At 35.9% G+C, this 27,719-nt stretch overlaps 1 protein-coding gene across 1 annotated transcript in view; it reads left to right on the plus strand.

Annotated features, from left to right (window-relative positions):
• The window catches only part of LOC121426392 (polypeptide N-acetylgalactosaminyltransferase 1-like), a 58,895-nt gene extending 32,882 nt beyond the window's left edge, over positions 1–26,013 (plus strand). The window contains exons 5-11 of the mRNA XM_041622680.1: positions 4,835–5,042; positions 12,343–12,513; positions 13,499–13,616; positions 14,096–14,413; positions 15,084–15,182; positions 16,587–16,718; positions 21,446–26,013. Of these exons, the coding sequence (XP_041478614.1) occupies positions 4,835–5,042; positions 12,343–12,513; positions 13,499–13,616; positions 14,096–14,413; positions 15,084–15,182; positions 16,587–16,718; positions 21,446–21,580 (1,181 nt within the window). The 3' untranslated portion in view covers positions 21,581–26,013. The remainder of the gene's footprint in view (positions 1–4,834; positions 5,043–12,342; positions 12,514–13,498; positions 13,617–14,095; positions 14,414–15,083; positions 15,183–16,586; positions 16,719–21,445) is intronic.
• Positions 26,014–27,719: the final 1,706 nt, after the last annotated feature.

Here is a 27,719-nt window from a genome sequence, read left to right on the forward strand (position 1 = left end):
AAATGAAGACTCTATCAAATGGCTTGTTTAATTAGCCTATCACCTCAGCAGTAGTACAGTATCCATTAGCGTACAAAATACAATGAGATCAAGTTGCTATTTCACCCTCACAACAGCCGAAATCACCTCTTATATTTGCAATATGGATTTCTTTGCGGCAACTATCTTTTTTAAAGTAACCACAAGGTCTGCCACAAACAATAAATTTAGAAAAATCAATATTCTACTTGTACATCCAGTAGAATATAATTCTTTTATAGTGCACTTGTAAGTTGCTCATAGAGAAAAAAGTAGCCCTTGTAAAGCTGAAAAGACCTAATAGCCCCCAAAATTGAGCAATCGCCCATTCCCCCCCCCCCAATAAAAAAGAAAATATTTCCTACCCTTTTCTCCAGGGAATAAAGAATTATTAGAAAAGGGTTCAACATCAATTCCTTTGAAAAAAAAGAACATAAAGGCCAAATCAGTTTGGGCTTCTGAAATTCTCTGCACTTCACATGGAAACCAGTATGTGATTTATCTAAATCTTGCATTTAAATGTTTGGCCAAAATTATCAGATATGAAGTCTTGTCATAATTTCATTACAAGACTTTTTTTATTAAAACTATATTAAATCAGAACTTTTCCAGGCTCTCAATCTGCATCCAAACTCTCCATGTTTGAAATCTATTTATAGCTGAATGATTGACTCGTCTAGCCCATGGGCTCGTATCTCTCTATCTCCATCGTTCCATACGAAGACTTCCTCTGGGTGAATCTGCCACGTACTGCACAAGTGTGATTGATAGCATGACATTTCTTATTCAAATATTTGTGAATTATTTTCCAGCATTAAAGGTCCAGATTAGATTTCCCATTCAGTATTTGTGAATTCCATTTTATGGGTTCTCTTGCAAAAGTCCAACTCTGCACTTTAAATGACTTGAATTTTCAGAAATGGTTGATACGAATGGGAATTCCCGAGTAGGGGAAGGGGACGTTCAGCTCTGTATGAAAAACACTGACAAACAACTCTTCTTCTGGTATAAAGGGAGATTTTATGTGTTTTCAAGGGGAATTAGACACTATTGGGATAGATTGTAAAATCACCCAGTTTTGAACCAGATACATGCAGGGAATAATTTTCCTGGTATCGCATCACAATTTGCTCCACATTTCTTACAGACTGCAATGCATTACAAGTATTTTGTATAGCATATTTTTTACATAGGATTGTACATTATAGTTGAGAGCTTTTCTCTTATGACCAAAAATGTAAGTATTTTGTATAGCATATTTTTACATACATAGGAATGTACATTATAGTTGAGAGCTTTTCTCTTATGACCAAAATGTCATTCACATTTGTAAAGCAAAATTATTCCCTGACATGTATGATCAGCAGACAAAGCCGTAGTATATTGCTTTTGATTATCTCACTTTTCCCTAGCCTGGGAGTTTTCAGAGGTTGTCCAGGCTATTTGGCCAAAGATTTTTTTTGTGTGTGGTGTACCAGAGTTTGATTTTGACGTCATACAGTGTATGTGACTGTGAGCGGCTTTCATACAAATCATATGGTAAATAATCAAATAAAATGTCATAAAAGATCATATTTTTCAAAAAATTGAAAGTGTTTTTTTTACTGTACCTTCAGTAAAATCTTATAATGTAGTAGTAGAGCTTTTTCGTTCACTTTAAATATATGTAATTATCTAAATTAATGCATTCATTTTTATATGATCCCTGAATAAACTTAGATACCGTTCTCACTACCGTTGGAAACTAGTTTAATGTGTAATGAGAACGGTTGAAGCGTGTCTTCTAAACCAGTTTGGAAAACCACCTTGCAATGTAGTTTTCAAGATCGCTTTCCCTCGTTAAACTGGTTTTAGCGTGAGGACAAAATCGTTTTCTTATGTGAAGCGATCTACACACAATATGAGCGCGCTACTCCACACACCGTGCGTAGAATGTCTACGCTGTGGTTCCAAATTTTGCGCGAAACATGTCACCCCCACTGAGAGCATTCCCATTGCAACAAGGCCACTTTACGCAAAATGGTTTTAAAAACCACTTTCGGCTGATCAAATGGGAATGCTAGCAAAGCGATTTTCCAAACAGCTGATTTCCTGATCCGGTTTCTAGTAAACTAGTTTTAGAAAGTATAGTGAGAATATATTAAAATATTCCCCTACCAGTCAAGGTTTTGGGTACATGTTTCATCTTTGGTTGGTTGGTTTTGGTGGTTCATTGAAGTTCTTGCGGATCCAACTACTTCCTCATATTCAGAGTATTATTCATGAAATTTAACCTCACATTGGTCATGCAGTAGGATGGTCTGCTACTGTGTTGTCATGGCAATGGTATATGTTTTGATATACCAGGGGGAAGTCTTGTGATCATTCAAAGTGCCTCATCTTTAGAGCATTTGCCATATATACATGTACAGTACTACTACTACATGTAGGCCTTAAGATTGATGAAGAAGTGCTCTTTGAATTTGTCCAAAAAAATATATAACCATGGTAACTGCTTATCTGGTGGTAGAGCGTCTGCCTCACGAACGGAATGTCGCGGGTCCGATGACATTTGCTCTGGCGACAATTGCTCCTATGGAAAATCTGCAGGTTATAGCCAAACATAAAACGTAACTAAATAAACCCTAATCCTTATCTTTGCATGTACATTAATTTTCGTACCAAAACTATTACAACATTATCTCTAACCCTATGCTCTCTGAGATGTTAGGACCGGAGCAAATGTCGTAGGAGCAAATGTCGTTTCGCCTTAATAGGTGGTTTCAGACCGCCTCGAAGTTCGCCAGTTCCAGGTATTCTCTGATCGGGAAATTTACCCCGATCAGAAAATACCAGGTATTTTGGTAATTAATGTGAAAGCAAACTACGCGTAATTTCCCCGAAAGAAAATACCCGCTAAATAGTAGGTACTTGGCGAAATTACGAGAACTTTCGTGGGGATTTATCCAAGGTCGCAGGTATTTTGGCAATGTGAAGGCAAATTACGGGAACTTTTAGCCCAGCGTGTCGTTGGGCGCGGCGGCGCGGGTGGCTGCTGGGCTAGTGATTTTGAATCTCGCGCCTTGCCTGCTTATCAGACCACACTGCGCATGCTCGTAACTTCGGGAAGTTATCCCGAAGGATGTGTTTCGGGGCGGTGTGAATGCAGGAATGATTAACGGGTATTTTTTAGCCTTAAAAAGTTCTCGTAATTTAACGGGGATTCTTGTGATCGAGGCGGTTTGAAACCATCTATCATGGTCTTCATGGATCTCTGTATTAAAGCCCTACTCCTGCTACCTGTTGTGTACTGGGTGTATTTTGGAGTCAATAATTGTGAAAGATTTCAGAGGTCCACAAGACTCCACATTAAGTCACATCCTGATGGTAATTTAATCTACTGTTGGAACAACTCGACATGAATGTACTATTCACCAAGCCAATTACAAACTGACCTAAGAAGCCCCACTGGTAGTCTAATGTCACAAACCCCTGTCAATCGTACTGCCAGAAAACTACCCATGATGCACTGTACGTTGGCTGCTGTTGTAGGCAACCTAAAGCCCTGTATGCTATATTCATCTTTGGTCTAATATTGTGGTTTCACTGTGGATAGTCACGTGTGACTCAAATCTCTAATAGTAGAAGTTCAGTTTGTCAGCTCGCTTGACACTAAATTATTCATAACTGGCTAGAAATGAATTAAAATCGTGTTCTCCGCCAAGTAAATAAAATCGTGGGGAAAGGACACATTGTTACCAAAAGTTTGCACTAAGAGTACTGGCCATCCCTTTGATCGAGGAAAGTGACCTGAATATGGAGCCTAAAATATTAAAGTGCCTGGCACTCTGGCAGTGTCTTGTGCACAGAAGGTCCAGGTTGAGACATCAAGTTGTATTTATGTTAGTCTTGTATTAAAGGACACCCACTTGTTGATCAAAACAGGGTCTGTGCCTGCAGACTAGCCATTGATGAAGGCTACAAGTACAATGGTTTTCATCCAATTGCAAATGGAGTCTGTTTTTGCAGACAACTCAAAAGTTTGCAAAACGCTTGCCAAACTTGGCATTGATGGATGCATGGTAATTGGGTAACGGTATTATGAGATATGATGGAAAGATTGAAAAAAAATATATCACCTCATGTAGAAGTGACATTAGGGAGCTTGCTGGCACAAAACGTGCAGTTTGTTGTTTTTATTATAATTCATCTTTATCTTTTTCTTTATCCCTGCCCCTTCTTCTATCTATACATGTACCTCTTTCTCTATAAAACTTTCTCTAGATTTCTTCTCTGCTCCTTCATCTTTACCTCAATGTTCAATCTCACAATTGAGGCTCTATTTCCTATAAAGATTATGATCTCTTGGCCCAAGAATGCTAGAAAATTGTTTATAGTTTTATGATTGAATATAGGCCTAATGATAAATGGAATTTTATTATGTCATAGCTATAGGATTCTGTACAGCAGTAACCCCATTGAAATAAAAATGCAATAAACATCCAGTTGGCAAAATGGATTTTGGAACATTTTTTTTTTTCAAATTCCAATGAATGTCCAGTTTGATGACCATATTGGCTGTACTTGCCTTACACTGTTTCTTTTTGATGATGATGAACAGCATATGTATAGCGCCGTTTATCTGAGAAAAAAAAAACATTCAAAGCGCTGGCTCCCCAGTATATAAACTCATTATTTACAAGGTTGCTGAATTTTATCATTTGATTGAAATTAGACTCTGGCACTGACTTTGAATAGATGTATGGAGGTGAATTTGATAATGATAAAATAATTTTGCATGAATGAGTTTGTTATTGGCACTTTTTTCCTTCCACAGAACATCTGGGTAAACCGCTTGAGGACTACATTGCCAAGCTCCCCGTCTCCGTCCACGTGGTGAAGATGAAGGATCGATCTGGTCTGATCAGAGCCAGGATGGCAGGGGCTGCCGTTGCTAAGGGACAGGTTCTTACCTTCCTCGACTCCCATTGTGAGGTCACCGAAGGATGGCTTGAACCAATGCTTGCTAGGATAGCGGAAGACAGGTACGGTATTATCATCATTAGATTGACACTTGGTCTACAGCTGATGATTAAACCTAGTGGCCCGTATTCTGAAGTCTGGTTTAACTTACACTCAGGTTTGAAGTTGTGGTTTAAGTTTGGAAAGCCAATTGGGGCACAAATTCCTAATAGTACCCAATTTAGTAACTGATATGACACACAAATTATTCATAATTGTCAAAGAAGTATAAAAAGATGATTGTCTACACAATCAATGAATCAGGGAAGAGCACAGCAAACATAAAAAACATGAAACTTAGTAAAAAAAAAAATTGACACTTTTGGCTTCCCATAATTTTAGCACAGAGTTAGACCATGGTCTAAATTAAACCTGACTTCAGAATACGGGCCCATAGGTTCAATCCTAGTCTAAAGTAGAATTTTAAACACACTTCTATGGAATGCAGTCTTCATAATACTTCTTCCATCTTCATGGACACTATTATTAATTCATTGAAATTCATATTTGTCAGTCCTTCACATTTATGATTTCGTGGAGCTCAATAAATCACTCTCCTTATATTTTTGAGGAGCTCAATTGAGCTCCTCAGAATCGCTCTCTGTGAGGAGCTCAAATCAATTCATTACAGTACATGTATGATAAATTGTAGATTTTTCTTAACATTGTATATACTAGTATGCAATAGCTGTGTTAGTTATTAATCTGTGGTGAAACTAGGCCTGGGTCACGTCAATACATTTACAAGATGTCGTATGCGCTCCTGCTTTTAAAAAAAAATGCTACAATTTCACCTTTAAATCCATGAAATGGCATTCTTTTTTCCATAATTCCATGAAATTACTTTGATTTAGTTGAAAACTATCAGAAAAATAAAGAATATTCACCTCTTTCCCGACTCTGATTTGAACTTTCCTCGGTAAATATTGTAGTCCCACATGTAGACTTCTACATATGGGACTACATGGGACTGCAATATTTACCGAGTTTAAATTAAAATCAGAGTCGGGAAAGAGATGATTATTCTTCATTTTTCTGATAGTTTTCAACTAAATCAAAGTAATTTCAAGGAATTATGGAAAAAAGAAGGCCATTTCATGGATTCAAAGATGTGAAATGTGAAATTTTAGCAACTTTTTTTCCTTTTTTTTTTAGGAGAGCGCGATTTTTTGCTCTCCTTATTTTTTTAGGAGCGCTGGCGCGATCGCGCTCCTCAAAAATGAAGGTCTGATTTGTGTATTTTCATATTCTTTCCTTCTTTATGACTTAATTAATTTCTTGACAACTTTTTTTGCAGCTGCAGGATAAATGTAATTTTTAAATGGTGTGTGAGTGGACAACTGGCACTCATATAAAGTATGGTCTTTAAAGTTGACCCTGGTTTAACTCAACCATGGCTATCATACCCAATAGCCTTTGAACACGGCCCTGTGACTTGGCTGTATTCCTCGTCAAGTAGTGGTCAAGACGAGACTAGTACCGGCGAAGAGATTTGGGGAGACCCACATATGGATTATTCATGGGCATGCCGATGCACCAATCTGTAGCGTCAATGCTGATGACATCATGGGACCGGGTAGATGGGGTGCATTGATGCGAGCAATACGCTCGTTGATATAAAGCTTCTACCTCTCAGAAAGCAATCGCGAATCAGAAACAATTGTTAGCATGAATCCAAGTCTGTTGGTGAGCTTGTGTTCACCCAGCCTTTCGCGGTTAGTCATTTCTTTTTCAGATTTGGTTCTTACTGATCTGTGCATGAATAAACTGGTGATGTCCTCGTTTTTTTTGCAGAAAAGGAATCTACATGAAGGTATTTTTTTAAATGAAGAATACAGGTACCACTTCCAGGAAGAGAAACATCGATTCCACAACAGATACGATACCTGATACATGTACTTTGTTTTCGATTACTTGTTCCAATCTTCGTGTGAGATGATATGATACCTTAAGGCACCCATAAAAAGATATGAAATCCTATATTACCAAACCTATTTGCAGCAAAAACTAAAAGCATATTTACTTTGATATTCAAAGCACCTCATGTCCATGAATAGAAAATAATGAAATTGAAAAGCTATGTCCACCAATAAACAATGACGACGACGATGATGATGATTATGATTATGATGGTGATGATGATGGGGATGATGATGATGATGATGCTGGAGATCGTGATGATGATGATGATGATGACGATGGTGATCGTAATGATCAGCATTTGTATAGCGCCATTGTAAGAAATATCAAAGTACATTTGTAGATATACTCATATACATGTACATGTACACAAAGGAGGTAATGTGATATTGGTACAGAAATCTTCAGTTTCTAATTAAAGCTGTTAGAGTTTATTTGAGCATCATTGAAAATAAAAAAATGGCAGCATTCTACGCTGATGAAATGCTACTTAAGCTGATATTATAGCTTCTATTAAATCAAAGAAACATTTTAACAGCATTGGAAAGAAGAATACTGGTCTAACAAGATGTTCAGATTTTTTCTAGGGCTTTGATGAATGTGAATAAACTTTGGTGCCTCCTTCATGGTTTTTGTACACAAGTAACGACAGTTACTGGTCAGTACCCCCAAACCCTGGAAAACAGATAATCGATATCCACTCACTCAGCTCATTTTACATCCCATCCCCTTGCCTTAGGATGCATTTGCATTGAATGTGGATGTAAAACTGGCACACTCTTTCCCACCATGACTCATTAGAAATGTAGCGCATATGTTGATTCGTCTGTGTCTATTTGGTGAAAGTTGTGATGTGTTGTGTCTCTTGCCACACGAACTTCACATCCGTTTTACTTGGTTGCTTGACAGTATGTGGAATGTATCCTAATTAATCTCTTTCCTTGTCTGTGTTATTTCTGTTATGTGTACATGCAGAATTCTACAGTAGCTCCCGGGCTGTTTATTTAAAAAAATATATAGACATTTCCAGTTATTACTTCCTATAAAAGTGCATTGAAATAGTAATGGAATGCAATATATAAATTTAACTTGTATTGTATTATTTGACTACTGGCATAGAGTTATTTTCAGATCTAATACTGTAATTCCCATGGCGATGAATTCAGTGTAGATTTTTATCAATATGGTCCCTATTTTGTAACATCTTGGGGGAGGCACCAATCCCTGTCATTCTTTAGTAGATTATTATTTTTTTTTTTGGGGGGGGGTAGAAATGTCAAAGATTTCCTGTCCAATTCAAACTTTAAACTTTTTTAATTCCTTCTGTTTATATTGGCTGTACCCAAATGAGACCACCATAAGAGCAACTTGACTCATTACTCAAAAGATGTCTAGAAAACCAGACTACCAGTCTATGACTTTCCTTGGCAGATCCCTTTTTGTGGAAAGCGCACTGCCATGTTTTCAATAGATCAATGGGAAAGTCCCAGGAAGTTATGATCCACTATTGTTGTGTCATGATAGGTTTGGGTATAATGAACTATGCCTTGCCCAGTTTATGAGTGATGCTGTGCTAGTCTACAGAGCGCAGGCAACATCAGGTAGTTTTTAGGTTTGCTCAATTGTAGTTTCTGCTCCCAGTGTTTAAAGCATATGGAGTGATATGCTCATACAGCCTCGGGAGGTTATGAAGTGCATTTTAGTCTACCCTTGTTTGGAATGCAAAGTTTAATTCATTTAATTTGGATCCGTGGCAAATTTGATTTAGATATTTTTTAATGATACAATCATTTATATGTGTCCATGTTATCTTTTATCATTTTGTCATAATATTTGTTTTTTAAACATTATACTGCAGGAGTTGAATCAGTGAAAGTAGGTTTTGTTTTCTTATCAGTTATGAATGTAAAAAGGAATAGCCTAGATAGTCCAATGGCTTTTTGTTACTTCCTCACATCCCATTCATATACTTTATATTTTATGTTTTGTCTTCAGTTGTCAATTTTGTCTAAACAATGTACAACTGTCAATGTTGTGTTACTCAATTAGATTAACTCACTATTACATTGTACCCTGTTTTTTAAGAGATGTGAAATAAATGAATTTTGAATTCTGAACCTGATCAATCCTATGAGAGTATCACACATTTGGGTTTTAAGGGGAAGTTCACCCTGACAATAAGTTTGTTATCAAAATAGCAGAATAAAAATATATATTGGCGAAGGTTTTAGGAAAATCCGTGAAAGATTATAAAGGAAATTAATGAGAATATAAGTTTTGGATTTGTGACGTTATAAACGAGCAGCTATCCCATACTGTACATGTACTGTACATATATCGTATGTAATATAAAGTGTATGAATTTCACTTTTTTTAAATGGTTCCTGATGATTTTTGTTTTCTTTTCATGATCGGGTGTGATATGATTTGCCTATTGATATGCAAAAGGTACAGTAAAAACCAATTTCAATTTTCTGAGAAAATTTCATTTCATTGATTTTTTTACCATTCGCTATGTACAGTAGGAATGCCTCTCACATATGACGTCACAAATCAAATTATTGAAATTCTATCTTTTATTTTTCATTATTTTTTTTGCTATTTTTAGAATACTTTTTGTCATGGGGAACTTCCCCTTTTATAAGGCCTCATCATGTGCATGAACAAATGCATGACTGTGGTACTATGTTATGCCAACTTTGATGTGCTAAATTAAGAACACGTCTAGCCCCATCTCCATGCACATAATGGCGTTTATGCATGATGAAATAAGGCTGGTATTTCGACATTTTTGTCCCAATATTAAATACAGATTACCTCAATAACTGTACTCTTTTATGTGTAGTGTATACTTTAACAAACATTTGCATTGTCCCTCCATGTAAATGCTATGTAATTACATGAAGTATAGCAGCTGTTGCCACATTTCAAGAAGAAAAAAAGTTATCTTGGTTCCTGCAAACACAGAACTTAAAGAGAAATGCCAGTAGTTGCAGTAAACACTGATTAAATGAGAAAGTCTGTAAAACCAGGTTTAATTGTCAGTATATCATAGAGGATCTAGATCTGGTACAGTTACATAAACTGAACTTTGTGAAATCTTGAAATCTACGCTCTTCTGTTCACACTGAAGATCCCCAACACAGATAGGCGCACGTGGGACAGTGTATTATTATTGCTGGAATAAAGACCCGACGGAAGTGACCGAATCCGCGCTTATTTTGCTTATTTCTCTGCAATTACACAATTTCTTCCAGAATCCTTTGGCACATATTTTTTATTCATACAAACAGACACTTGGGTGGTCATTATATTAGATTCTGTAAAAAGTCATTTTGAGATCGTTACCAAAACTGGAATTTATCTTTAAAGGAAAGTGAAACCTTTGGAACAAAACAGCTTGTGCAAAAACAGAAAAATCACAGAAACAGATCAACAATAATTTGAGAAAAAAATATACAATAAGAAAGCTATGAGCATTTGGAGTTTAGATTGTAGATCCTTCCATTGGCAATGGGACATAGATGTGTGATGTCACATGTGAACAGCTTTCCCATAAACTTTTATTTCACTTAAAATGCCTCTTTTATCACATCTATCAGTACATTAAGGAGGGCATGTAATACAGATTCTCAAAAAATACCTTATAGATCTATAAGAGCATTTGTATCACCATAAGAAAAAGCAAAAAGAGACATTTTTGGGGTATTTTATACATGTAGTCCATCAAAGAAAAATTTGTTCACATATGACATCACACATAATTTGTTGCATTGCCAAAGGGAGGATCTCCATAGCATTAATTTTGTGATCGCAATATTCAAATGCTCATATTTCTCTCATTATTTATCTGATTTTTCTCAAACTTTCTTTGATCTCATTCTTTGATTTTTCTCTTCCCGCACAAGCCCACTTGTTCCAAAGGTATCATTCCCCTTAAAGGAGTGTCAATGATTGATTTTTGCAAGTGATTGCATCATTTGCATGGGTCATAATGTACAATCAATTGTAATGAAGTTCTATGTTTATTGGAAAGTTTTGTGTTTCAAACCCTAGGTTTCTTTTTCCTCATATCAGTCAGTACATGGATCGCAGCACTTTTGTGGAAATTTGAGAAATTACCGCCTTGGTCGTGAATGCAAATGAGCGAAAGCTGAGTCCCTTGCATTCATCAGCTGCAAGCTATAGCACCATGTATAATCATCGGTTGATTATAAATGGCATTGAAGTTGCGTTTAACTAGACTCACTATAAAGTATTGCTTTCATTTTCTATGCATTAAAGCCATTAAAATGTACCTGCTCTTTATGTACATATAGATAAATTTGGACATTTATAGAACTTTCCAATCCAAGAGACATTTGATATAGAGCCTTTTCCTTTTAGATACAAAGCGCTACACACGCTCTACTCCATTTTTGGGCCACTAAAACAATAATTCATCACCTCACAATGATCTGCTTTAGTCCATACAATCCATCATCCAAGTACTTTCACAGTACTTGTGTTCAGGTGTAAATAGCAGGTTAATATTATGAGAAATTTACAATCTATTAATCTGCTAATTGATAATCGAAACAAGTCATAATGGTTCATTGAGGTGGGTAGATGTGGTTAGGTAGAAACTGTATAGAAAATTTATACTTACCTGTATATTTTCTTTGAAGAGGGAATTGAATAGACAGTTTATTTTTTAGTGTAAGGGTACGTGTAGATGTACTGTACATATGCACATTCAGAAAGTCTTTTTTCCAACCCCTCTTCTTCCTCATATCCATTCTCATGCCTTCCATAACAGTGGATTTGACTTCATGTCAGGCATTGACTTTTTTTATTTTGATACTCCTCGATACATGTAGCTCTTCTCCTTTAATACTCGTATTGTTAATTCTTTGATATTGAAGTGTATTTTCTGCATATACATGTACCGGTATCTACTATAAAAAAAAATGCCATTATATTTGCAGTATATATGTATTTTGTTTTGTTCTATTGGTGAATGTAAATCAAGTTACAGTATGAAATGAACAAACTTTGAACCCGTAACACAAAGCTTAATAGCAATGATTGTAGAACATTTTCTACAATTGATTCCATTGGCTACAGTGTACAATCAATCGTAAAATCAAACGTACGATTAATTGCTAACCTTTATGTTATGGGACCCTACAGGTATCTATCTATGAATTATGTACCTGGGGCCTGTCACACAATACCTCATGATTAATCATACAGTGGATTTCTGCACTTGACTGCACATAGTGACCACTGTCTGTCTGCTTTGTGTTTGATATGGGTCCCTGCTTGCCTTTTCAATGAATACTAATAGTTCATATTCAAAACTTGGCTATCCTCTGCCACATTTTTATATTGATAATGTTCCTCTTGTTTCATGGTGTACAGGACAACATCCGTATGCCCCGTCATTGATGTCATCAGCGACGACACCTTCCAGTACCAACATGGTAACGATCCGCAGATGGGGGGCTTCGGTTGGTCCCTGTTCTTCAAGTGGTATCCGGTTCCAAAGAGGGAACAGGTCAGGAGGAAAGGAGATCCAACAGAACCTGTCAGGTAGGATTCTATGAAGGTTGTTTCTGTCCTTTGCCAACTGGCATCACAGGTTCCCTGTACACTTCCTTTAGGATATATGAAGAATTCGACACCTTGATTCCTTTGTAGACGCAGGATTCAGGTTCTGCCTCTGAACATTTGGGAGGATTGTAAGATTGATTGATAGTGTGGAAACAATCCTCACATTGCTGCAACAGAACCTGACGGGTAGGAATATATGAAGGGGTGATCGGACATCTGCTCTTGCGACAAGTGCCTCTGCCTCCTGGAACCATGTGTCCCTTTTTTATAAAACCTATAGGAAATAAGGAATATTTTGTTGCCAATGTCTTAATTTCTTTACAGAGTAAGGGTTAGCATTGTGATAGATAGGGTTTTGGTTAAGAATACTGTGATGATTATGATTAGGATGAGAATTGCCAGTGTCAACATGGTAATGACTCTCTTATGAATGGCAAGGTTGGTCTCTCTTATAAAGGTGGTATCCGGTTCCAAACAGGGAACAGTTCAGGAAGAACGAATACCTAAATGGAACCTGGCAATGTATCCAGGGGAAAAAGGCTATTTGGTCTTGCACTTGCTACAATGACTTCTGCTGACTAGAAGTGGATGTTCCTTTCCAGGATATATGGAAAATTTGCTTATCAACTGGTTGATATCTCAACAGATGGAGGACGAGGGTTGGGGTTTAGAATACTGCGAGGATTAGGATCAGGATTAGAATTATACCTTCCAGTGCCATCATGACCATGATCTTCATATGGTTTATTCCGCCAAATACAATCCTCTCCAAAGAAATTAAGCTTGTTCCTATTCATGCTCCACAAACAACCTTTGACCCTTCAGGGGTTTTAATTCCCCCTTCATATTGATTCTCTTCTGGATTGCCTCTGGTTCTTGTGATATTGTCTCAATCAAAATTCTAGTAACCATGGAACATCTACTACATGTACCATTAATTTCGTTATCACTTTTTTTCTAATAGGTCTCCTACAATGGCCGGTGGACTGTTTGCCATTGACAAGAGTTATTTTGAGGAACTTGGGCAGTATGATCCCGGCTTCAACATCTGGGGCGGGGAAAATCTGGAGCTGTCTTTCAAGGTTAGTTAATTGTTTCATTTATAAACGAATATTTGCAGATATACAGGTATTTTTAATTGATAGTTTGATGCGATATTTTGTTTTTCTAGACATGAATTGCCTTTGTTTTCCCATTGACAACAAACCTTGGTGCAGTTTCATAAGAATTATGCTCGTAATTTTCACTTGGACAACCTAGCTGTACAAATATAATTGACACATTAATCAGCAATTTGGTATGTTGAAATGTCCAGTACAAGTTTCAACTCAGCGCACTGACAGTAGTTGACATATCTATCGACAAAAGTTCTAACTGGAAGGAAGGTCTGTGCAGAAGTCCAATTTTAAGAGCTCTTTTAGTCAGGAAATTCAGACCACTTTGACTGGGCTTTGATGCCTGCAAACTAGATCCTGTGCTTGTGAGAACTGTGTTTCCTTGGTCCTTGATGATTATTGTACATGTATTTCCCCTTTCTTGTTTGGTTTCTCCTTTTCTTTAGTTATGGATGTGTGGAGGTAAACTGGAGTTCATCCCATGCTCTCACGTGGGCCATGTGTTCCGCAAGAAGTCCCCCTACCACTTTCCCCCTGGTACCAACTACGTCAACAAGAACAACAAGCGCCTTGCCGAGGTCTGGTTGGATGAGTACAAGAACTTCTACTACAGGATATCACCTTCCGTGGCCAAGACGGATCCTGGAGATCTCTCCGATCGTTTGAACCTGAGGAAGAGCCTGAACTGCAAGTCGTTCAAGTGGTACCTTGAAAACATCTACCCAGAGTCATCCTGGCCAGTCAACTACCAGTTTATGGGTGAAGTAAGTACCGGACTTTGGGTTGTCGATGAGGACTCTGACCAACTTTTCTCCTGCTGCAACTCCTCCCAGCTAAATTCTGTCAGAGATTTATGTTAAGACTTGATGGGGCTTTGGTTTCAGAATAATTCACAATTTTTTTTAGATATCCATGCATTTGTGTGGCACTCATTTTGGGCCTCAAAGCGCTATGATGCACATGGATCATACAGTTGGTCACAATCATGCTCCATCTGATTTCTAACAATAGATGTAACTTCACAATGTTGTAATTATCTCAGTGCTTTGCTCCAAATGTGACATCATAAAGGGAGGTTGTATTGCCTGAATGGTATATTGAATTTTTCCAAAATCTGAAGCCATGTTTGAATAAGATGTTGGATAATTTATAAGTGCTCGTACTGTGGTCAATAAAATGACACATCACAAATCTAAAACTCACATCTTTTGATTTTTTTATGAATGCAAACTGCAGTCCATGGTGTTGATTAGTTGCCCAGTAGGTAGCCAAAGCCACGCAGCATGCTTAATTGAGCTTTGTGGAATGATCCACAGGGAGTGGAGACAGCGCATTCATAATGCTAAAGCTAAATAATAGAGACATTGTTAGGTTGTGGAATATCATTATTTAGCACCTTTTCATTTTCTTCCATCGTTATTGTCATCCATGTAGGTGAGGAATATGGAGGCTCATGTCTGCTTGGATACCATGATGAAAGAGGCTGGCCACAAGGTTGGTCTCTATGGCTGCCACGGGCAGGGCGGAAACCAGGTAAACCCACATCTCAAACCTCTTTAAAATTCTGAGAAAAGAATCCCAAACACCCTTACAACTAAAAGGTTATTCTCTTTCCAATTTCCATCTCGTGCTTTCCCTTTTCTTTTGTGTTATCCCTATTTCTTTCCTTTTCTCATCCTTTTCTTCTCTTTCTTCCTAATCTTTCACTCCTCCTATTCTTCATTGGTGACACTTTGTAGTAATTATGTTATGGCCTTTGGTAATTACATGTACTTATGATACATTTCTTTTTCATCTGTATGAATTTGTATTGTGTTTAAATATTTATTTATAATGTATACTTAATATTTTATTGTTTCTATTTGTACGTGTAAACATTCACACATTTCAGTCTCTGACTGCTTGTGACTGTATTTTGATAGGTTTTATTGCAATAAAATCCAATATATATGAAGAATCCCAATTTGCATCTATCGTGACCGTGTCCCTCCAGTTTGTGTCCCCTTAGTCTTCAGGCAAAGACCCTGATTAATACTGTGATCAGCAAGTGGGTCTCCAAACAAGACTAGCACAAATACAGTTTGCTTTTTCACGAGGGACCTGCTGTAGTGTAGTTATTGGCAGGGAGCTTAGGCTGCATATTCATACCACTTTTAACTTGAATGGAGGGTTTGCACAGCAGACAAGTATCCCTGCAGATTACTGCATGATTCTCACTGTGAAGTGATCGGAGTTAACTTCCTATTCCGATTGCAAGGTGTAGCATTAGAACAACAATTTCAGCTCAAATTTGGGACATTAGATGTAACCAATAATCCTTATCCTCTACTTTCTGACCTTGTTTTTATTTTAATCCTAAAATTAACATGGGGCAGTGGAAGGAAAGCAAACCATTGCTTCTGTTTTGCAAATGATTTCATGCTATTAGATTTTCGGGCAAATGCCCCATTGAAAAAACATTCAACATGAAAACTATATATTCAAATCTTTTGTATGCCCTATGAAAGGAACGGCCGGTCCGCAAGCTTTTGGAATATACCAAACTTGAGTTGTAGGGGTGTTTGGTTCACGAGATAGGACCAGTTTTGGAGGGACTTTTTTATGTGGCAATAATGTAACATTGGTATTTGTGACAAGTTTGTGATCCGTCGCTTACTTCAGCCTTAATAGAGATTATAGATTTTGTTATGTTGTCATGTGACTGACCGTGATATGCGTAGGTATCTATTTAAAAACTTGACCAACTGACCAGAGTTTTTTTTATTTTTGGCGTATGAGGGCATCATTACAATATTTCTGGACCTTATTAATTCCTTCCATATTCCACCTTATTTTCAAAAAATGACCGACTGACCCAACTTTCCAAAGTTGGGCTTATGAGGGCAACATTACAATATTCATATTATTCCTCTCATATCCCTTACCTCTGTTATTCAGATCTGGGCGTATACAAGGAACAATGAGCTGAGGCATGATGATATTTGCCTGGATGTAGCCAGAGGGGGGCCCGTCATGATGCTGAGCTGTCATATGCAGGGAGGCAACCAGCATTGGAACTATGATGAATCGGTAATGGATTACTGTCAATTTTTGTTTGTCTGTTCATCATGTCAAAAATATTTGCATTGACAAAAGTATGCATAATATGTTGAGGACAATGTCCAGGAAAAAAAAGTGGTTTGTCTCTAAAATCTCAAAGACTTGATGTTTTGCTGGGATGAAACATTGCTTGAAATAAAGTGTTCCATACTTAAATTTTGACAAACAATATTTCTAAAAATATTAAGATAACTGAAACTTGCCTATCACTTCTGCAGACATTCGTGTGTAAATTTATTAATCTTCATTGGTTACTATAACAAATTTGGCTTCAAAAGATAAATGAGACCGAAAAAATAAATATGTTGCAACAAGAAAAGTTATAAGCATGATTGTCTGAAGTGGGCTAATTTAGCCTCCATCTCACAAGATTTTGGGTTGTTTTTTTTCAACACATTCACATCCTTTGTCATCCACACAACCATGAAAACCCAGCTCAAGCATCTCTTGTGTGTCCAAACCTGTTTTAGGCCTAAACAGGTTGTCTTGTTTTTACAATACTCGCAACATTAACATGACAGGGTTCCCAAAGTCATGCAAAATCCTGGAAAAATTTGTGGTCATGGAAAGTCAGGAAATTTGGAAAATTTGGTCATGGAAAAGTCATAGAATTGCATTTACCCTCTTGGTTATGGCAGCTTTTCAGTTTGTCGTGCCTCGCAACTCTCATACTATGTGATCATACTATGCTATTATTTTGGTGCTCATAAATTCCATTATTCCCAGTTTTGTGACATTCCAAAGTCTACATAACTCCCGGGACGTCACGGGAAGTCATGGAAAGCAGCAATTTAGTCATTCAAAATTCTGTTTTCAAATCTCTGTGGGAACCCTGCATGCGCTTTCTAATATCATTGTGTTGATGTGGTCAGTACTTGTGTGTACAAATTCAAATTTTGTATATTTCTTAACAGTTCTTAATCAACCTGTTTAACAGATTAAATCTTACCTGCATGTATGAAATGGTGATTTGTAAGCACGCAACTTACACCTGCACAAAAGAGAACATTCAAAATGTCATATACTGTAACATGAAATTATTAAACTGGAAGAATTGATCATCATTGTTAGGTAATACTGATGGGCTTCAATTGCACAGGAAATTGTTCTCTAACCAAATTTTGTTTCGCATGCTTACTCTCTATATGCTTTTCCCATAGCGCCAGAGCCAAACCTGGATATACACAGAGGTTGCTAAAAAGAACTGCATGTTTTTATTTTACGATTAAATTCCAGATTCACATCATCCCCTGTATACATTGTAGAAAATCATACCACCATATATACATGTATATTGGGTGATGTGTTAGGAAAAAGAATGCATTTATGTTATCCTAGTGCATGCCAATATACAAATAGCGAATAGGCATGAGTGCGATGGTGCGAGGTGAAAGAAAGATGCTCTATTCAACGAGGCGTTAGTTGAGTTGAATAGAGTGTTTCTTTCTTTCACCGATTGCGAAATCTCGCACTATTGCACGGATATGAATATTCGCTATTTGTGTTGTACAACGCCTCAGAATTTTTTTAATAGCGAAAATATGAAGAAAAAAAGAGTTTTTCCCTGAAGTAATCTATGAAAAGGAAGCAAAAATATTGAAAGCGAAATGCAAAATCCCACAAGCGCACATGTCCTTGGGCAGCATTGCGCATGTAGCCTGCAGGCTTATACACGCATTGCACCTTCATTTTACTGAGCGCAATGAATTAAATTGTATTGTGACGTCACCTCCTAAGGCCGTGCAACGGTACAGTTTGGATGGTGCGTCGTGTGTGCAACGGTGCGAATATTTGACATTCAGTCTCCCATTTTCTCGCGTGCAACAAGCTAAGTAGGCGTTGTACAATACCCGTTGTCCTAGGTTCCAGTTAGTTCCTTTCATTGAGGTATTTATCCTCATTACCCTTGGAGGTCCATCGGAATAGACCTCAAGTTGACCATCCTCTGGGGCCCATTGCATAAAACTTTTTACCTGAGAAAACTCAAGTTGTTTTTACCGGAGTTTTTGCCCTGTGTTAAAGTCAATGCCAGAAATCAGACTTACCTTAGTTTTCAGTTTTTACCAGAGTTTTCTCAGGTAAAAAGTTTTATGCAACAGGCCCCTGGTTGCTTAACATGCATTCATGCTTTCTTGGCTGTCAGGTGAAATAATTACCATGACCACCTATAAAGCTAGCATTGTTTTAAATTGTACATTTTCAGCGATGTTAGCTGTTCACTTATTGCAGTAGTTTATACTGTTTTTGTTTTGATGAAAACACATGTACTTCTTTCCCCCAATTGGAATCATAGACACCATCTATTACAGAAAATCAGTAATATTGTTTTTATACCCCCAAAATACCCTTTTTGATTCCCCAGAATATTGCTGAATATGTTTGTTTTACATGGTTGTCATCACAGGGCTTCTAGTTTGATAGTCTAGACTGAGTCATGCTCAAGTTTATTGGAATACTGCCATTGTATTTTCACCCTCTCATACTCTTCTGTGCGTTAGGGGAAGTTGTAGAAACAAACTGTAGGGTTTGCTCTTTGGTGTTTGTGGTGGTATACACTCTAGTTTTAAAAAATGAAACATGTACACCCCCCTCCCCTCTTGAAACCGTAAAAGACAGTCTAATAAAATGAGAAGTGTGCACATTCATTCCCATATTAATTGTGATTTGAATTCTTTTTTTTGTATTGTCATCTTTATGTCATTTGATTCTTTTTTCTTTTTTTTGCTCCTTGTTCATCTGTAATTTAGTCTCTATGATTCATCAGGGGGCCATTTCATAAGTTTATAGTGATTTTAAAAATGACTGGTGATCCTTTCTTTTGGCATATGGTATACACCAAAATGTTGATTGATGATTATTTAGTGTGTACGAAAGGTTCACCAGTCGTTCTTAAAGTCGCTCTTAGCTTATGAACAGCTTTATGAAACACCCCCTGCTCTGGTGGGTGTTTCATAAAGCTGCTCGTAAAGTTGCGCACAACTTTGCGCACGACTGTAACATGTTCTTATGTCCTAAATGAATGACATAGGGATGTATCATTTAGCACAAGAAGGGGTCACCAGTCATGCGTAAAGTCATTCGTATCTTACAAACAGCTTTATGAAACACCCCCTGCTCTGTTTATTTCATCGGTGCCAGGGCTTCTTTTCCCTTTTAATCTTGAACATAGGTATAGGAAAAAATTTTCTTCATTTCATGGTGGGGGGTCAATAACAGTTCCAAAAGGGGTCACTTTTGATCACAAGCAAGTACTTCCAATAGTCTAGTCTTTCCAAATCAAAAGGTTGATATACATAAAACAACAAAAATCAAATTATAAGCTCAATGCTGAAAATTAAATCAAAATTGGATATGTTTGTTTCATAAGAAACTTATGACATACAGGTATGCAAATGAGAGATCCGATGAAATTAACCTGTGGGCTTTATACACTTTTGTTATTTTCAGTTTTACAGGATTTTCAAATCTGCAAAAATTTGAATATTGTATTTGTGCAATAAGAAAACCAGTGAGCAGTATCATTCACTCTCATCTGAATATCACTTTCTCGTGTATAAATTTCGTGAAATAGAGAATTTTAGAATGTCATGACTTTATTTTCTCCATTTTATTTTGATAGATTTTTTTTCACCATTATACTTGTTTGATCCCCCCCCCCCTGCCCTGTTAATGTGAATCAAACTTTTGTTTAGGTTACATGTAGCTTCCCTTTTAATAATGTACTTGTTCAACATGCAGTTCAAGAGAGAGAGAAAAAAAAAGGAGTGGGTGATGTGTTTCGCACTTACAGTGTACTCTTGTTTTTTTATTGTTTCTGTTTGCATGATATACTTGGTTATAGAGGGTAGCAGCCCTGCCCCCCTCCCCCCCCCCCCCCCATCATTAACTCTTTCAATTGAATGTATATGATCAGTCTCAAGTTAAAATTGATCTGAATCGATCACAATCCATCAATATAATGAATGAAAATGCATCCTTTTCTATACATGTACATGTTTTATCCATTTCCAAGACTTCCTTGTAAGAGAATTCATCCTGTCTGTGTACATCATCCATTTTAATTTATCTAGATTCTAGTGTCTTTTCATCTAGATCTCTTGTACTGGTGTATGATGGGCAATGAACTTGTGAATGAACTTTGTAGATAAACTTTTTTTGTGGTGTGCTTATGTCTTTATTAAACACAAAGTATTGTTTTGGGCTATTTAACCTCCACTTTATAGATAATTACACTTCGTTATTGACCCAGTCACAATTATTAACCTATTGATTACTGAATTGTATGATTTCCCATCGGCTTTTGTACAGGGCCCACTTGGTTCCAATAGGCAATGGGTTATTAAGGTTTTTTTTTTCGTTTGCTACCTGTAAGAGCTTCTTTAAGCACTTCATGATACATACTGTTTTAATCATATTTATTGACATGAAATGAAGAAAATTAGAGAATAGGATTACATTAACATTCATTCATGATTGCTGAACAAGCTTCTCAGATATGAGTTGCTTTTATATGCACCGGAAAAGTGAATTCTTTACAAATCTCTGAGAAGTGTGCAGTATTCGCTTCTGATGAGGATGATATAATTTAAAATTGCCAAGTCCACTCTGTAGATTGCTCTAGGTTCTTATTGAGATACCTGTCTTTCCATAACTTAATATCTAATCCTGTTTTCTCTTCTTTCAACATTTCATTGCAGTCTAAAGAGATGAAGCACAGTAGCGGTTTGTGTCTTGATATGAGCGACAAATCGCGGGAGGAGCCAACCGTCCAAGCTTGCAACGGGAAGAAATCGCAAAAATGGGATCTTAAGACGCTGGACTTAATAAGTTAGGGCTGCCTTCTGAGGCAAAGTAGATACCTATATTTAATTGATAACTTCTCCAATATTGCAATGTTGATTGGGTATGATTATGATTATCAGTATGGCCTAATGATTTGGTTTTCTGGTAATGGATTGTGGAAAACAGTCCACATGGATTTTGGGAGTGGATATTACGAAGGACGAGGCCTGAACTTTTTTAATGTGATTATTGAAATGCATTGATGTATGATGGGAAGATATATTAATGCTGTATCGAAGTGTCTTTTGGCGATTTCCCAGACCTCTTAATTTCATTGTTATTTGATTTGCAAATAATTTGTTTTGTTATATTAATGCCATTGTGAACGAAAGTCAACCAGACCATAGAAGTGATCCAACATGCCACTGAATGGTTCTCTGCATCTCCAAGGGAGAAATGATACCCAAAGTCCTGTAATTCTCTCCAAGATTTTCATCCATGTTACTTAAAATGGGCATGAGGTGTATCTTTTTTTTATTTCATTTTGATTTTTTTCAACTTTGTGATAATTCCTAGAAGAATGATAGCAATAATATGCTGTTTTGAACAACAAATTTTCAGCTGATGTGACTGTTACGTTGTTTATTTTTTTCTATTAGGAGTAGAAAGTCTGTGTTCTTGATTTACAGAATTCCATCAACGTTGCTTTTGATCACCAAACAAGAATGTTTGTAGTATGAAACCAATACTCATACATGTTTGTGAATATCATACACATTGCAAATCCATGCTATGATTTAATCTATATTTGTAATAATTGATTGTCCATAATTTCTTGGATGCTGCATGGTTTTCACTTTCTATTTTTCACGATTTTTTTTTGTCTGGGTGGACGTTTCATCAAGTTGTTCACGGAGAGGATCAATTTTCAAGCGGAAAGTCATTTGTAACTTACTAACAGCTTTTTTGAACTCCCATCTGGTTTCAATGCTTCTTCAAATAATCTAGCCCCAATTTGTTCAGAATTGGGTAAAATGTGATTACTGGACATTTTTAAGGAAAACCAGAGGAGCATATCATCATCAGATAAAGCTAGCTAGCCTATTGGTAAATGTCATCAGCAAGTGTTATAAGCTATCAAAATCAGTGAACCTGATTCGCTAAGAGTATATTTTTAAGGAATAATCACTCAAAAAGTTCTTTGTGTAAACTAAAGCCACAACTGATTTTATTTTTTTTTAAACACTGGTATAGATATTTTTCATATTAATCTGTGGTCACTCTTTAATACACTGAGAGCAAAAGAATCTATTTAAGCAAATTGGAAATAGACATGAATTAAAAAGGCTATTTTAAGAAATATAAAGTAAATATATTGATGTGTGGATTTTTGTCTTTGCCTATTGATGATCATGTAGCTATAAAATAAAACTAGGTAAAGTGCTTTAATTTTATTATATTCAAAGAAAATATGTAAACTTGTCTTTCTTGATTTGGTAGATACACATGTGCTGTAAATGTTTGTGTTTGGTTATGACAATCTAGAACTTGTTTGGCGGTTTATGTGTAAGTAAAACAAGATACAAAGTCTGTAGGTGATGTGATGATATTGCTGTTGGATGTATTATGTTGTTTACTTATTATAAAATCAGATTAGGATATTTGATAACTGTAATGCAAGTTGACCCAGTTCACACTCATGAAGTAAGAGTGGTCCAAGTCCATTGATCATGAAGAAAATTTTCTTCTGTTTTGGGGGTTTCCTGAGTGGACTGAAATATGTAATTTGCTGTTGGAGACCCGTTATTATTTTATTTCTCGAGTATTGGCAGTGGCCAGCCTTGTCTGTACGTTGCTTGATCAAAGGATGCCCATAATAGAACACTCTTCTCATTGTCCAACTAATCCTTATCATCCTTGGTTAGAATTGGGCTGCAATGCTTGATACAAATTGCTGGGCAGATCCTGTGCAATTCACATTTGAAACATAAGCAGTTGCATATTAGCTGTGTATCTAAATGTGTGTGTTATAAATTAGAGTCACTAAAATTTAAAAAATGCACCATATCATACATTGTTGGCTTGTGAAGCAGGCTTTGGTAAATGAATTATAGTGTTTTCTTGTCTTTTCAGGGTATTTATCCTATAGGTAAATAACAAAACTCTTATCAGATTTTATTTCTGAGTATAAATATCCAAGCGTCTGTTCTCTTCTCCTTTGATTGTGCCATTTCCATATATTCATTTAAGCTTGCATTTATGATCGGTTAAAACTTTTAACACTTCAATCAGACTTAAACCTTATTGTCATTGCATTTTCATCTTGCATTTTTGTACTTCAACTTCTATCTCTGTTTTTAAAGAAAAACACAGCATATTTATGGTCGTCAATTTATTTGTGGGTGGAGTACAAATTGAATTGTGTTGTTATAATACCATCATTTTAGTCTAATTTGTTAGTTTATAATGATCTGTTTTAGTGTCTGTAATAAAACTGTTGTCCACATTTTCTTTTAGCCATACATGTACTTATACTTGCAATTAAATAACTTGCATGTATATTGTTCATCTAAAATCATGCTTTGTCTCAAACTACATGTGACTTTTTTAAATTTACCTATTCAAGTGCATTATGCTTGTAATATACGCAATTGTGATTTATCTTCTCTAATTCTTCCATCATTTAAGAGTTGAACTTTTTATTTGTAATTGTATTTTAAAGTTGATAGCTGCATTTCTGGTAGATATAAAAAGATATCACAGAAATCTGTTTCATTTCTGAAACGAGAGATTAGACTTATGACTTCATCGAAAAAGGAGGTTTTTTTTTTAGCTATTAGAGATGCGACTCAGGCGTGGATCCAGGAGGGGTGGTACAGGGGGCACGTGCCCCCCCCTTTTAGAAGAAAAATTATTGATCCGATCGATTGTAACTATGAACGGCCAGCAACGTCAGCATGTATTATTCATGTTCGTTCAAAATATTTTCTAACTATTATGTATATTCATGCATTTTTTCTGGAAAATTCACTGTGCTTCTCTTTGTTTACAAAGGACGTGCAAATTTCCTTATAAAAAATTATGACACTGATGGATTTCCATAGACTTACGTCTGATTGGATCAATCGTAACTCTTTGTAAGATGGGGCCCAGGTTTATCTGGATTTAAAAAAAAGAATGATTGGATCAATTGTCACTCTTTGTAAGACAGGGCCCAGGTTTATCTGGATTTAAAAAAAAAAGATTGATGGGATCAATCGTAACTCTTTGTATGACGGGCCCAGGTTTATCTGGATTTTAAAAAACAATTGATTGGATGATTTGGATCAATCGTTACTCTTTGAAAGACGGGGGCCCAGGTTTACCTGGAAAAAAAAAGTTGTGTAAATGTCTTTATTTATGGTACCTGTACAGTATTCCTGTGCTTCAATGATGGAAGTCTAATGATGAAAATATTACGAGATTAATGATTATGAGATTGATAATTATATTTATCACATTTGGAGATTTAAATTTGCAATCTTGTCTGGAAATTGGACAAAATGGTGATTACAAATAGCTGTAAAGTGCCAATTTATCTCATTGAGCAATTATTGATCGAGTCTTGAGCATATACATGTATGTGATAAAATGTATACCTTGTTTAGAACTTGATTCTGTTTTTGTCCTATCTTGTAAAATGATCATATTTGGCATGTATGCTATTTGGTCCATGTGCACATTGGCTGAGCAGTAAGAACTTGTTGTTTATGTTCTATAAGTAGCAGCTCACATTGAAATGGCTATTTTCTGTAATTGTATTGTTGCAAAGCTTGCACTGAAAGTAATTTGATTTGTTTTATATCTTGGAACTTGTTCATGCTCTGTCTATTGCTCTGCAAGCACACAATTAATGACAGTAAGATTTAAACTTTCTGATGTTGGTCTTTGTGCATTTGGACCAAAGAAGTGATGGGTGAATTTTCTCTTAAATCAACTCAAAGATTCATGAACTTTAGTGCCTTAGTCATAAGTCGATATTTCTCAACTGCATAATTTGTAACTATTTTACATTCATTTATATTGTATTAAAGTCAATCAATAGACAGATAAATGTGTAGGCCTATTATGTACTTCATTTTTTGTAGTTTTTTTTTCAATACTTGTTTCATTTATACAGATGTCTTCTTTGACTATTTATTTTGTATAATTTGTAATGTTATCGTTGATTATTACTTTAATTTTCTATTTCGAGGTATTGAAGTCTAATTTTTTTGGACATTATAAATTGAAGGAAGCATCCTTTGCAGTGTACAATTCATCATACATGTACTTTATTGATTATTCTAAAGTTCCTTGTTTTTCATTACCTGAAATTCAAATTCTGGGTTCCTCTTTGTTCTAGACCTCAATTTGTACATTTGAAAATACATAAGCCCAATTTTTACAATAAGTTATCCTCAACAATTACCCTACAGTGTATTCAAGATTTGCAAACATAGCATATGCATTAACCACTGCAAAGCTAATTGATTTTTTTTTTCAAAAATTCGATTTATTTTTCTTTTTGAATTGTATGCTGGTATAGTATTGGAATTTGCCTTTTTATTAAAACAAAATTATGTTTTCTGTGAAACTCTAGAAATTATATAATAATTCTTAAAATAAGATAAATTACATCTGAGTTTTTGTGAATTTGTGTTTTTTTAATTTTAATTGGTAACCAAACCAAAGAATTCTCATGACTTTTGAATAATATGAAGCCAAACCTCTTTATCTAGTATTGTTTTCTTCTTAATTTCTCCATTCATACATGTACATGTTTTTGTTCATATTCGATAATGTAATGTATATTTAGACTTTTCATAAATATGTTACTTATTGCCATAGAATGCATATCATGTATACAAGTAAATATAATAATTTATGATTAGATATGTTTAGTAAAGAAGGTTTGTTTCAGGAAGATAAATGTATCAATTATGATATTATGAGCCATAAATTTAGAGTTGGGCAAAACATAGTCTAGGATTAGGAAATATTTCGAAGGATTTAGGAAGGTAGGTAAATTACTTTTATTATTATAATTAAATTATAATCTAAACTACTGCTTTGTTTATAAAGGTTGAGATGTTTTAATAACAAATCTGTATTTATTGTAATTTTTCTTCCATAGTATGAATATTTTATTCTATTTCTTCCCTTCATTCAGTTACATTTCTATCATGCTTCTCAATTGTGAGAATGTGTTGCAGGGGATGTATGTGTAGTGAATAATGATTAGTAATAACCTCTTGAAAATAGATTTGAAGTTCTCTGAATTGTTTATTAAATGGCGACCATGGATCCTAGTCACATGATTGGCTGTAATCCATCACATGACCTGTCCTATATTTTGGCTTCACAGGAAAAAGTGCTAATGACTGGTACTGATCACCAGTGGGGTGTTTCACAAAGATTTAAGTATGACTTAGAGTCGCACTTAAATGCCGAGTTTCGTACGGTATGAAAGGCTTGACCGCATTGGTCAGATCGTGCCATGAGGACGCGCACTACTGCGTATCTATCAATAAGATCGCGCATTGCATATCATGTACTCGTCGGCATTTAAGTGCGACTTAAGTCATACTTAAATCTTTGTGAAACACCCCCCAGATCTAATGGCCGGTCTAGGGTCTTGAGATGAGGATGGTTTATCAAGTAACAAAGATCCACATCACTATCCAATAAAGATATATAATATGCATCATTTTTGCATTGGCATTAGAACAATTATTCACACTGTTACATTTGAAACAGTCCAAATGCCCTCTGCTATGCCTTGGGCATGTTAGAACTGTTCCAAAGGTGTCTTGTGTGTTTAATTCTTACTAATGACCTGGATGATATGTGTTAGTTGTATAATAATCCGCATTAATACACCAAATTATAATGAGATAAGGTTTTTAATCTGTTGCCTACTGGAACCAGGTGGTCCCTGTGTAATGCCTATAAGAATTACAGATATTGGTAGTCGATGGGTTAATAGTTGAATGTGAACTTATATCGATGTACAAGTGATGATGATCACATTGTAAACTCATTTTCTGTGCCTTTCTGTAGTATAGCGTCACTGTAAAGTAGAATGCCTTTTTGATGACCTTGTAAATATCTCATCTGTACTACTACTACCGAATTGATCTATGAAAAAATATATACCAAGTCCATATT

Source organism: Lytechinus variegatus, chromosome 13 (genome assembly GCF_018143015.1).
Source record: "Lytechinus variegatus isolate NC3 chromosome 13, Lvar_3.0, whole genome shotgun sequence".
NCBI lineage: Eukaryota > Metazoa > Echinodermata > Echinoidea > Temnopleuroida > Toxopneustidae > Lytechinus > Lytechinus variegatus.